General features: G+C 34.2%; 2 protein-coding genes, 1 long non-coding RNA gene and 1 other non-coding gene across 5 annotated transcripts; 2 read left to right on the top strand and 2 right to left on the bottom strand.

Annotated features, from left to right (window-relative positions):
- Window positions 1-1,073: 1,073 nt before the first annotated feature.
- On the bottom strand, window positions 1,074-1,146 carry Trnat-ugu (transfer RNA threonine (anticodon UGU)). Its single transcript has one exon. It is a non-coding gene; the product is annotated as a tRNA-Thr (tRNA).
- A 1,205-nt stretch (window positions 1,147-2,351) lies between these two features.
- Window positions 2,352-2,923, top strand: LOC135145511 (uncharacterized). The gene is made up of 3 exons (XR_010283471.1): window positions 2,352-2,483; window positions 2,535-2,706; window positions 2,770-2,923. It is a non-coding gene; the product is annotated as an uncharacterized LOC135145511 (long non-coding RNA).
- Window positions 2,924-6,027: 3,104 nt separating this feature from the next.
- LOC135145502 (transcription initiation factor IIA subunit 1-like) lies at window positions 6,028-7,534 on the top strand. Of its 2 annotated transcripts, XM_064077618.1 has the most exons (6): window positions 6,028-6,172; window positions 6,230-6,386; window positions 6,551-6,742; window positions 6,804-7,043; window positions 7,097-7,189; window positions 7,241-7,534. In XM_064077618.1, the coding sequence occupies exons 2-6, from the start codon at window positions 6,246-6,248 to the stop codon at window positions 7,346-7,348; spliced, it is 774 nt and encodes a 257-aa protein (XP_063933688.1). In that variant the 5' UTR covers window positions 6,028-6,172; window positions 6,230-6,245; the 3' UTR covers window positions 7,349-7,534. The 2 variants fall into 2 exon arrangements, with proteins under 2 accessions (XP_063933688.1, XP_063933687.1); XM_064077617.1 differs by having other exon boundaries at window positions 6,028-6,386.
- Window positions 7,535-7,579: 45 nt separating this feature from the next.
- LOC135145465 (RING finger protein unkempt-like) lies at window positions 7,580-9,511 on the bottom strand. Its single transcript, XM_064077570.1, has 10 exons — window positions 9,453-9,511; window positions 9,286-9,349; window positions 9,079-9,193; window positions 8,928-8,987; window positions 8,624-8,871; window positions 8,496-8,573; window positions 8,276-8,444; window positions 8,115-8,211; window positions 7,866-8,046; window positions 7,580-7,801 (listed from the first exon to the last, which is right to left on the bottom strand). The coding sequence occupies exons 1-10, from the start codon at window positions 9,470-9,472 to the stop codon at window positions 7,580-7,582; spliced, it is 1,254 nt and encodes a 417-aa protein (XP_063933640.1). The 5' UTR covers window positions 9,473-9,511.
- Window positions 9,512-12,694: the final 3,183 nt, after the last annotated feature.

Consider the following 12,694-nt stretch of genomic DNA (forward strand, 5'->3'; position numbering starts at 1 on the left):
AATGAGACCCAAACATAGGCATGGCCCTTGAACAAGCAGAGGAACAAACCTTAATAACCACCATGAATATACTACTAAAACCGATAATATATAAGACCCATACACAGTAAAGAAAGTGAAAACCTGCACAAAATACAAAAATAGCATAAAAACAAAATCAAAATAAACTAAACATTCGAATTGCCCATAAGATTGACCAAGTCACTTAGAATTACGCTTGCTAAGATGAAAAAAATGAAAATAAAGTTTCAAGAAAAACCCATCTTTATTTAATATAAAGACGAGGCTAAAATGCTATAAGGGCCTGTAGAAGTATAGCATATGGATAAGATCCAGAAAAGTTGTGTAGCATAACAAGTAGCACACCATTTTATAACCACAAAAAAATGGTATTAAAAGAAAAAACACTTATAAAGTTAACCTCATAAACACCTCGATATTAGATAAATTAAGGAAAAAGCTTAAATATAATTATAAATCTTAATTTAATCTATAAACAAGTGAGTTTAAAAAGGTTATATAAGTAGGGGGGAAGGGAATAGTTAAGCTGGTGCCTACAATACTTACAAAATCCTTAGTTCTTTAGTATAAGCTAAAAGGTTGAAAAACATTCGTTTTAGGTAAATTCTCAAAGCAGAGAATAAAAACTGTAGAGCACAAAAAAAACTCGCTAAAAATTAATGTTAACTAATAAGGATAGTTAAACGTTACAATTAAATAGTAAGAAAAGAATTAAAAGTAATTAAGCATGATAAGCAATTATTATATACATTTTAAAAAAAAATTAAGCTTACTTAGATTTTACAAGGCGATATATACCTGGCGTAAAAGTTTAGTATCACAAATCTTTCAGTTGTATTCAAAGTTTTTGTGTTCTTAGGGAAAAAAGATAAACACTCCAAAGAGGTCTAAATATTAATTTTCTTCTGGGTCAAAGAGAAACGAGTTTGAAAATGGCATTTTTAGGACTTAAAGCTAAAGTATTAACAAAAGTTTGGTGGAAGGGTTCAGCCTCACATTATACCGTAGGGTAAAAACAAGACATCAAAAAAGGTATACGAAGGAGAAACGACTGCCGACTCCCAGAGTCGAACTGGGGACCCCTTGGTTACAAGCCAAGTGCAATAACCACTATGCTAAGACGGCCGTCAGTGTACTCTCCCAAAATGATCCTTTATCAATTGTTTTATATAATATTATTAACTTACAAAGCCAATCCTATTCGTTTTCACCACCTAATTTCGCTTAGGGTCGAATGTCTATGTACTGTCGTAGAGATAATGAAAAAAAATTAAATCTTAATAAACTTTTAGTCATTTACTACATTCTACGGCCCAAAGAAATATATTATAATCTTTAGGGCCAAATCTTATTTTGGTTAAAAAAAATAAATTCCTTGCTTTTTCCCTTATGGTTAAAACAATTTTTAAGTATAAATCTGCAACAGGTTAAATTCAGGGCTTTATCCTACCCCCCGTGGTAGTTTATAGGTTAAGAATATTGACGTTCAAACTCAATGTCGTGGGGCTCGACTCCCACCTAAACGACTTTATTTCTCGTTCTTTATTGGTTGTGTTTTTAAAATTGCTTCCATCTACTCTGATAACTGCGGCCTATTTTCAGCCAAGAAAGCATACTTGTGCAAAAAAATCCTAAACTTACCCTATATAAAGATACTGCGTTATTTGCAAAAGGCTACAACAGTATTGTAAATATTCTTAATGTCATTACATCTTTATAGGTTGACCTACAGGTTTACTTTAATTCTATACCAATTTTTTTTTGTAAAAGATTGTTAGTTAAACTACTGTTAATACAAAATAGGGAGGGAGGGTACCCCTTAAAAAGTTAGTCATTCAACTCTACAGGACATGCGTCTATACATGCATATTAGATTTATTCATCTATGTACCTTTTAAAGCCTTGATGATTGTATGAATATAATATAGAAGCTTTTACTAATAAGATATTATGTTTTAATGACAGTAAACTTAGAGCTATAACTTATACTTACAAAACTAAGATAAATGAAGCTGATATTTAATAAGATTGCTCACTTAGTTTAACGCAATTATTTTCAGATGAAGAGCTTCTCTTCGTTAACCTAAGAATACAAATAATTACTCATTCTTAAAGTTATTTATTAACTGATGCCTAATAATAGAGAATAAAACCTTTGTTAGGGCTCCAAGCCTTGACAAACCCTTGGTAGTGGAGCCCACTCCTGAAGAATGGTGGAAATCTAACAGCATTTGATCGCTCCGCGTGTGGAGGAATATTTGCACATGCTTTTTAGGCTAAATCCATCCTATAGCGCACATTCCGATTTTTTGTTTACCAGTTCGCGAGATGAAGTACTCTAAGTTTGTTTCCTCTTCACGAAGGAAATGTCGGAAAGCTCATTTCTCAGCTTCTTCGGGTGTACTTCGAAAAATTCTTTCATCGCCTCTGTCAAAGGAATTGAGAGCCAAGTATAATGTTAGGTTGGTAGCTTGTATTTTTTTTAACTCTACGTTAGTCTTAAAATTTTTTAGATCTTTACCTGTTAGAAAGGGCGATGAGATTAAGGTAGCTCGCGGCACTTTTAAGGATAAAACCGGTATCGTCAAGTCTGTTTTTCGTCGAAAGGGTCTGGTTTATTTTACCACGGGTACACGTTATAAAATTAATGGCAATTCTGTTGATGTGGGCGTCCACCCTTCTAAAGTATATTTTATATAATATTTTGATTATTTTAACAATATTAAACGCTTTATTACAAATAAACAGGTTTATATTACCAAAATTTTTGAGAACAAGGACCGCCTAGATTTAATAGGACGCAAGGCTGCTCGTCGCGAAAGTTATTTTACAAAGAAAAATTCTAAGTCGAAATGCTCTTAAATCTACTTTTAAGTTTTTAGTTTATATCATGAAAAATTGCTATATAAACATCTCTCTTTGTGCTACTTTTGAAATTTTGTTGCTAATTTTGTATAAGTTGTTGCTTTAATTTTTTTTTTTTGCTGTTCCCATTCTTCCAGCTAATGTTATGGGTGTAAGCCGTTACTTTATGTAACTACTTACTATTTAGGTATTTGATATTACATAAACCTTTATATTTACTGTTCTGCTTAGTTTATTTGTGTTTTTAGATATTCGAACGTACCTTGATCGGTTCTAATTTTTTTTAAAAAAACTAGTGTATATTTATAAATATTTCTGACCGATTATGAGGGGGAGAAAACGTTAATATTGTTGAGTGTAAATACAGTTTTATTTAAAGCTGTTGCTTGTTAAAAAATACAAAACCTAAAACTTTTTATATTTCTGCGAATATAGTTTGGAGTGTTAGTTAAAGTTTTGTGTTAAACAGCCATCCCTCAAATTAAAGGTAAGCTTAGTAAGACAACGTGAAATTTTGAGCTGTATTCTTTCCGAGGGGTTGCTTAGAATACCTAGCTTATATATGAATCGCTTTTATACTACAAAATCTGTTTCCGCTTAATTTTATGAGGACTTTTACTAAGCTAACTCTTGTCCTCAATTTATTAGCAGTTTTTACTTTATACCTTGAGTAAAGTTTTTTTTAATATATAATTTCATATTTTAAAGGTACAAAAATTTATCAATTTTCACCAAATATAATTTAGTATTTAAAACCGGTCATTTTGGCTTTTTAAAACCTAAAACTTATAAAGATTTCTCAAAGCGTCATAAGCTGATTGAGTCATATTTTTTTGGGCAGTCACCATAAACCTTTCGGGCACTAGATTTCTTAAGGGGGCCCTTGAACGCAGTCAGATCCTAGTTCTTAACTACTAGTACGTCTCTGTTTATTTATTATTGTACAAGTTGAAAATAATAGAGAATCGCAATAATTTTTAAACATTTGTAACGAAGGTGACTGTACATAGAAAGGTGATCCATTTTGTAGCCTTGCAGTAGGTATAAACGTTCTTATGATATCGTGTTAATCTCTCTTTTTGTTTTTTGGGCTACAATTTTACTTTTAAAATCGCTTTCGTCTAGTTCAAAATTTGATATTAAATTCTTTTACTTTGGGGTCGGCCTTCCTTTATTAAAAAGATTTTTTGTTTAAAAAATTTCTTTATACTTGCTTGTGCTTTAGCTATCTTTACTGTACATAACGTGACTCACCCATAACAGCGCTGTCTAGTTATCAATCATACTATGTAGGTCACTCAATAGTATTTAGGTTAGCGTTGGTTGCTCCTCTAAATTTGAAGTTATAACAAATATTGAGGCTTTCTTCCCCCGGAGTTCTTTATATATTTTTTTGGATTCTACAGTGGCTTTACCTCCCTACAAGGATTGCCAGTTTGTCGATAGGAGATGATGATAAAAGAAATGACCTCCTCCCCGCCCGAGACCGATAAGCTGCTCACTTTGCTCTATGCAAAAATAAAATTTATTAAGTCCATAAAATTGTACTGAATCTCGCTTCCTCGGATCATATATAGTGTTCACTAGGAAAAATTAATGCGTTGATAAAACTATTTTGAGTTTCAACCATATCATTGGACTGGTTTACATTTAATTTAAACACAGCTTTTAAAACCCAATTAAATTCACTGAACAAGTAACTTGAAATCTTTTGCTAGCTTAATTCCCGATGTAAACCCATCTTGGCCCAAGTAGCGGTTTAACATGATCCAAGAAAGAGGTCCTTTATCTCGCAGGTAAAGACTCGATAGTATAAGTGTTATTGAAACGTATTTTTAGCGCTAAAAGAATAGCATGCGAATATTAAAAAATAAAATATCAAAGGTGTGAGACCCCCTTGAAGTCTAAATCTCTTGCGCACACGCATTGAATACCAGGGCTCAAAGGTAAAAATAAGCAATAAATTTGACTTTAGATTACTGGAGTTCTAGCATTTGGCCCACAATTATAAGAGGAACGTGACGCTAATTATAACTCTATAACATGAGAAAACTTGCGGAAACTGAACAAAGTAATCTAACTCTTAGCAAAACTAAGCATTCTGTGCTCGGTTAAACTGAGATTCTGCACAATTTATCGCAATAAGAAAACTGCTTGTAAAATACAGTGGTCTCCAAAGAAGTTATTAGATTAAACGGGTAGTCATCGTCAACCAGCTGATACGATTCTGGAGATCGTAAGGTTCTCTGTCGATAAATAGCACCCAAAAGTGAACTTATAAAAGTTAAAATATATAATGAGAAAACAAAAAGTAAACTAAATAACCCTAAACAATAACAATTAACAAAGCTAAGATCTTAGAGCAAGAGTGGAGCTAAGGCGCAACTACATCAAAGCTATGCACAGGCGGAAATAGAACCTAGAAACTGGATATAGAAGCAAAAGTAACTTATGAGAAAACATGCAATAGGCGCCTTATACAAAAAAAGTAACAGAATCAGATCCTAGCCCTAAGGTTGGAGGCCTTACTCAAATATCCTAAGCGCTAAAAGCCCAAACAATAAAATTTTCATGCGTTGGCGTATTATATTACAATAATATCCAATGAAAATGATAATAGGGTCGCATGCTAGATTCATAGCACCAGCTGTTTAGAGTGCACTACGTAGAATGGAGTTTCCAACAAAATTACATTTAATGAATACATAGCAGTCATAAAAACGAGAAAGTCAATGTTGCACCACATTATGGCCAGTATAATGCTTAAAATAAATTATGAGACTTCACTTACACAGATTTTTAAGTATTTCCAGTTGAACAAGGATTGATAGAGGGGGGCCCACATAGCGCGAGTTGCACCACCTTTCTACGCTAGAGAACGTCTACAATAGTACCCTAAAGCTAATCGCAACATTGAGACATAGCGCCCGCAAATTGAGAGGTAGAGACACTAATCTTTTAGAAGACAACCCGCACGTATGGTATGGACTTTATACTAAACTAAAAAGTTATCCCAACGGCGTCGTCTCGCGTGCCCACGTGAGATGGGAGGGGCCTTTGTAAATTTAGCAAAAAAGGCACCTTTTAGCTAAATTGTCTATTCAATTTAACGTATAGCCGGTGGTCACCCTTGGGCATAGCGTCTGAAAAGTGATCCCTTCGGGCTTACTTATTCATGTTCTCAGTGGTTGCTCGTCGACTACGTAGTTAATTCCTTATTGTCTGTTGCATTTGTCATTTTAAAGCTTGCCGTCAATAAGAAGCTATAAATTTTGTGACAAGAGGCGTAATAAAAATTTACAAAATTGTTTTTCGTAGTTAAGCGAACTAAAACTTTTATTAGTACTACTTAAGACATAATGAGCAAAAGAGGCTTAATAACTTCTAATTCGCTTTTGTCCAACGTTTATCATCTCGTCATAGAAGACGTCATAAATAACATTCAAGAAGAATTTGAGAGTGAGTCCGTGGATGAGCAAGTTTTATTAGATTTGCGCCTCGTAAGTTATTTTATTTTTACATTTTTTTTAAAATAGTTAGAGTAATTAACAATATACTTTTAATTTTTTGTTAAGACTTATACGAAGCTTCGTAATTTGGCTTTAGGAGTATTTACTATTTCTGTTTTCGTGCTTTACAAAATAATTATTCCGTAAACTGCCAGATGTGGCAATTAAAATTACATCAGAGCCACGTTATGGGGCACTCGTTGTTCGGCTCTACGGATGAGGGAAGCAGAAGTGGACCGTACAGTTATGAATCTTTATACGATTACCCTCATGACCAGCAATCTTTCTATAGCTACGCTAATCTTGATCAGAGAGATTCTTTGACGAGTGGAGATGCCTCTGCCCTGGTATTAAACTATATTAAACCCTGTTTTTACTTCGGAAACTAAAACGGCTTTTATTTTTTAGGGTACTGCCAACAACTTTTATAGCAAGGGTTCACTTCAAAACAGATATCCCACATACCTTCCTCAAACTGACGGCGCTGACGATTTTCCTTTAACTAGACATCTACCACAAGGAGAAAGTTTTATACCTTCAGAAGAGAAAAGGCCCGATTGCAGCCTTTTACAAGTAGATGGGCTGAGTGAGAACTTAATTTCTGACAAAGAGAGAGCCTCTCGAACTCAGAGTAACGCCGATCTCAGCGTAATATCACCTGCTTACAAGCAAAAATATATTTAATATATTTGCTTTAAAAGAAAGAGGAAGATGGGGAACTAAATTCCGATTTAGACTCCGAAAATGGTGAAGAACCTGACACTGAAGATGTAATTTTATGCCAGTACGACAAGGTTCATCACGATTTTGTATAATTATAATAACTTTAAATTTAGCTTGTGCAGGTGACGCGTAAGGGAATTAAGTGGAAGGTTACTCTAAAGGACGGGATAATGCATGTTGGCGGCCGCGATTACGCCTTCCACAAGGCGACAGGAGAGTTTGAGTGGTAGTAGTGTTTATCGTGGGCTGATTTTAAAAAGGACACACCAAGCACCGTAATGCTCGCACTTTGCCATACCGGATTCAGCAATGCAACTCTTTTTTTGGTTTCCACTAAAGAAATTTCTATATATATCTTGCCTTTTGCGCCAAGCGTAAAACCAAAAAGATTTAATAAAGAAAAGAATTGAATTTCAGATTATTAATATTGCTTTTTCAAAAAGATGTGGCTTTTTATTCCCTTAAAGGTAAATTTTTCTTGCAGCGCTTAGAGAAAACGAAATTTTACAAACGGGGCACAAGCTGAATTGCCACTGTATTTTAAAAATTTTGTTAAAGCAGGAGTCGCATAATGTATGACCACACGGCAGAACACGGCAGATGCTACCCACCTTCACACTTAGACAAACCGGACACTCGGAAACTTCCTCGCAGATGGCCAGTTGGTGCGAGAGCTTTATGATCTGTACAAAAAGAAACCTATGGTCAGGCCTTATTACGGGCGTGCGGAAAAGTAGCAAAACTGACATTGCTTTCCAAGATTGCGTTTTCAGCTTTCAATATTTTAAGTTGCGACTCGAGTTCACTGGCTTCGGCTTTTAAATCTCCCGTATGCTCCCCTACTTTCTCCTTATTGCCGTTCAGGTACGATGCATGCTTAAAAGCGCAGTACACACCTCGGGGACAGAAACCCCTCTCCATATAATTTCTAAGAATGATTTAAAAGAATATGTATTAATATAAGGACAGAAGCATAAATATTGAGTGTAAAGTTACTTGCACTGCTCCGTTTTATAGTTATTTTGATGAAACATCAGCTCGTATCTAGTGTGGGCGTACATACATTCATCTCCTTCAGGGCATTGTAAGGGATCTTAGTTTAAAAGAGAACTCAATTTAGTCTTAGTGAGTTTTATGATTGATAAAAAGGTCTTGACCGCTAGAACTCAAGACGGAGGGACACCACGAAGAAAGATAAAGAGCGGTCTCTCTTCTTCTGTCGTGAAAGTCGTGAAAGTACGGACAGAGCGAAGTGGTGTGGGGACCTTTTTTGTGACATCTCCTCACTTTAAAAGTATCCGCGGAAAAAGTATCTTCATTTTTGCCCTGAAAATTTTTAATTGTAGGTTGAAGGAATGAACTTATATAACAATGAACGTCGTAAAGAGATTCGTTCCGAGCCACAAATAAATCCCACGTTTCTGCACTTTTCTCTATTAACTCCTCTGGAAAAGCCTACACATACTGGTGATTTACTTAATAAAAAAAATTAGAAAACCAGTTGCCTTATAACGTGGCCTTTCAGAGGAGTGATATTTGTAACAAAAGGAGCCTAAAGCGGCGCATACATTGTTAATATAACGGTGAGAACAAGCCTTGAGTTTATAGGTAAAAGGATGGTGTAAAGCCTCATAGTTGTTATGCGCCAAAGTGCAAGAGTCGCCTTCGGGACAGCCACCGGAATAACCGCAGCTATAATATTTGCACAGCGCATCTTCTGCATTTTTGCTAGCCCGCCCCAAAGGAGTACTTCCTTAAAAGCGCTGGCTTTAATAAAGCAGTGTATAACTAAACCACATCATTTGTTACCTGCCTCGTTTACTCTTTCGGCTAAGATTGCTTCTTCCGCGTAAGAGCAAAGTTTGTTGTCTAGAGTTAAATTGTATAAAAAACTGCAAAGCCGATTGGTAAAAAGAAATTATTTTTTATAGTTGAACCCAGAATTAATATTTTTGCTAACCATAGTTTAGCTTTCCATATTCAGTTAAAAACAGAGGTCGACGCCGATCTAAAAAGTCGTGATGCATATAGCAGGTCACATAGTCGTGGCAACTCGCCTTATTGCAATGAACAACCTTATTTATTTTGAGAAGTATAATATACAGTGGTAAATAAAGTAAATAAGGGCGTGTACGAAAACAAATATTGTGAAAGCAACTAAAAAAACCTTGAACTCCAAAATATGGCTTTCTTGGCTTACTTGTTTAAAGTTGGAAGGAAAGGTAGTTTTGCTTAAGCAAAGTATACATAATGAAATTTAGTTTAATTTAGTTTAATTTATGAAGATCTAAATTAGTAGCTATTTTTCGGTGAAGGTTTATATATGATGCATACACTTTTGTAAGAAGTAGCATGGACTGAGTCGCAGCTGGCGTTGTGCCTTGGGCACCGTGGACCTCTTAATAAGTTAGTATTTGCATTTACAATATAGATCCAAAAGATACCCTAGTATCACCAAACTCTTCGTTGCCCTAAATATTATTATGAGAATTTCTTCGTTCTAAACTTTAACCAAAATCCAACAAAAAAAATTACAAAATATAATTTATGCTGCAAACAAGGAAATCGGATGGTAAAATATATTTTTACACTAAAATTTTAGCGTAAAAAAGTATTTTAACATATATTGTTGATAAAAGGAGCCACCACTTACAGCACGTATTTTAACAATACACTCATGCTATTGGTGATGCAATTTTTAATTTGTGGTGTTCAGATTAATTTGGATTGGCGAATATAATTTAGAACAGATTATTTACTCACGGTTTTTGCGGTGGCTCAGTGTCCTAAAACGCAGATTACTTAACAGGTACTCCTAATATTTGTATATACAAGGAAGGCCAAGTTTTATAATTCTGCTTTCAGCGATTAGTAAATTTATTTGATACTTTAAATTTTATTTACACCATCCTCTATATTTCCTCGGTCTAACCACTTTACTTTCTGCACTGTCAGTCGATTCGAACCAGGTCTCGTGATGGTCATAAAATTACTACTTGAACTCGATAAATTTCAGATAAATTCAACAATTCCATTTCCATTATGCAAGTTGATGGGGCGTTCGACAAAATAGAGCTCGTGATACACTATTGCTAAAGACTTAATAGGTATACAAATTTGGGACCTTTGGCCCTCTACACAAACTTTACAGAATTGACACTGCGCTGTCGTTAGACCGTCGACTGACAACTGTTGCCCCGCAGGGCTTTCTGCTCTTATTCTTGTTCTGCAATTCTTCATTACACTTCCACAAAAAGCCCCTTCGTTATCTCGGCAACACCTACAACTTTACTGGAAACACCTCTTAACTCGGTGTCGGCAGGGAGGAGTATCCAACAGCAGAGAAAAGCATAGCTGCACTTACTACATCCGCCTTTAATCCTTGATGATGTTGAAATCCGTCGGATGCTTAAGTCAAATACTAGGACTTCATCATTGATAAGCGAATAAACCTGGCGCCACATCGCAGTCAAGGATAAAACAGTAATCCATGCATTCTATCTGCTGCAGTAAAAAAACATTTAAAATGACTTAGTAGCTTTCGCAGATAGCACTGCACGAAATAAACACAATCTCTCGTGTTTTAACAAAAAAAAGGAAACCAAAAATTACTAAATTTTTAACAAAATTAAAATAACCCCATTAACTGAAAATTTTAGAATGCTTGGCTCAAATTTTTAAAAACTATCCTAAGAAATACTATATAAATCTATATATAGAGTACGTAGCGTTGTTTAGAAGTGCGTAGTATAGTTTGCTTTCAAAATTTAATAAAGTTTAACTCGGTTTTGCGTTCAGATTTTATCATAAGTCGACCAGGGTATGGATAGATTTAAATTTTTTTTTTGAAGTGCAACTGCTCTTTCTTTTGAACATGTTAGTAGGCTTTCAAACTAGGTGGGCTCAAGAATCTTGCCTACGAACCCTTTATAGACAAGAGATTCGGACAGCCCTGTGTTGCGCTTTAAGCTTACACTTATTATTTGACTTGCGGAACTGATACGAACCACGCAAAATAATTAGTTGTTAGCGATATAAAGCAGTTTATGCTCAATTTTTTTTATTGAGCACCTGCACGAATCATTCACAATAATATTGTAAAAGGAGCATAGTAAGAGAGCAAACTAGTACCGTCTTCCCGTAACTTTTTTTCATGCTCACTTTGAGCGTTGTTAGAGACAGCATTTTAGACTAGCAATTTAGAGAATTGACACGCAACATTTCTTTAACTGCTGTAGATTCATACAGACTTTGTCAGTTACGTGTTTAACTTTGCCTATATAATTTCTAAAACATTTAAAAAGCAGCTATTTATATTTAAATTATTCTTAGCTATATAAACTCCAGTTTTTTAGGTTTTTTTTAAAAAAATTTAAGTTTTTTATAACTTCAATGAAAAGGTATTATCTAATTCGAGCGGTTTTTTAAATATATTAGCAAGTTTTATCCAGAGGGTATATATTCAATATTGTATTTTTTACTTAGAGTTTGCCCTTAAGGCAATGATAAGCTATATTAACTTACCTCATCCTTACGTTAAAATCTAAATTTAAATCTCATGGTTACGTAAGTTTCGAAAAGTATTACCTTAAGAAATTGTATTTAAGACGGTTTTGATTGGAGCAATGTATTTTTTCTCAGGAAAAATTTTCCATTTTCGTATTTGTTAATATCTGAGGATCATTAGTATACTGAGCTCCTTATAATTTTGTAAACATTGTTAGCAAAGGAGGAGTCATATTTGAGCTCAATTAATGTTATTATCAGCGTAATTAGAGTACTTTAAGAAAAGAGAAAGGTTTTAAGGCGGTACGAACAGGTGAAAGTGCAAAACGCCAAATAGATGTTCAGTTTCACAGGGACAAAGCATTGGCTTGTGCACCAGCAAAAATTTGGTAATAAACCAATTAAATTTTGTGAGTTTTCTATGATATTTCCAGTAAGAGATTTTTAGACATTTAATTTAGTATTAATAGATATTAGTAGTCCATATTTGTAAATCAGATCAATACAATATGCTAGAGTAGGTTAATGTTTCAGTTTTGATTTATTAAATACCCTTTTTATCATTTTGATATCTTTTAAATTATGTGATTTGTTAAAATACATGAGCTCCGATGCTAGCGGAAAGCTATCTTACAAGAAAATGTAAGCTTCTTTTATCCCATTATTTTTACCCTCTTCAGTTTACTTGCAAGGACAACGCATGGTCATAATAGTTGTCTCTTTCAGTATTTTGTAGTTTACCAAGTTTATTATTAATAAATTTTCTTCCTAACGTCAATTTTAACTTCCTCTATTACAGTAGCGGAATAACTTTTTGTTTACGCTTTTTATGCAATTATTTTTTCCACAACCATTTAATAATTAATTTTTGGAGCTCTTGTATAGAATATGCAAAAATATAGCGCCCGTTTTATGTTTGTATTGCTAGATCGAAAGTGTGCCCACAACAAATATCAACGTTTGCTAACTTTAGTAAAATTTGCCTGCTAATTAGTTCACTTTTTTTATAAAATTTTGCCTTTTATATATAATTTTTGATAATTCTCCCCAATTCTAATTTTTTAATAAGA

The sequence above is a fragment of the Zophobas morio genome, unplaced genomic scaffold, assembly GCF_036711695.1.
Source record: "Zophobas morio isolate AGI-343-1 ecotype UQ-CSIRO unplaced genomic scaffold, CSIRO_AGI_Zmor_V1 ptg000155l, whole genome shotgun sequence".
NCBI lineage: Eukaryota > Metazoa > Arthropoda > Insecta > Coleoptera > Tenebrionidae > Zophobas > Zophobas morio.

What these genes read in the sequence shown, in the direction of transcription:
- LOC135145502 (XM_064077617.1), top strand. Translation starts at nt 6,246, where the DNA reads ATGAGCAAAAGAGGCTTAATAACTTCTAATTCGCTTTTGTCCAACGTT. An exon ending in TTTTATTAGATTTGCGCCTC is followed by an intron (nt 6,387 to 6,550) that starts GTAAGTTATTTT and finishes GTAAACTGCCAG; the next exon opens with ATGTGGCAATTAAAATTACA. An exon ending in TTTTATGCCAGTACGACAAG is followed by an intron (nt 7,190 to 7,240) that starts GTTCATCACGAT and finishes TAGCTTGTGCAG; the next exon opens with GTGACGCGTAAGGGAATTAA.
- LOC135145465 (XM_064077570.1), bottom strand. Translation starts at nt 9,472, where the DNA reads ATGCTACTTCTTACAAAAGT. An exon ending in CTGAAAGGCCACGTTATAAG is followed by an intron (nt 8,574 to 8,623) that starts GCAACTGGTTTT and finishes CAGTATGTGTAG; the next exon opens with GCTTTTCCAGAGGAGTTAAT. An exon ending in ACGCAATCTTGGAAAGCAAT is followed by an intron (nt 7,802 to 7,865) that starts GTCAGTTTTGCT and finishes CTTTTTGTACAG; the next exon opens with ATCATAAAGCTCTCGCACCA.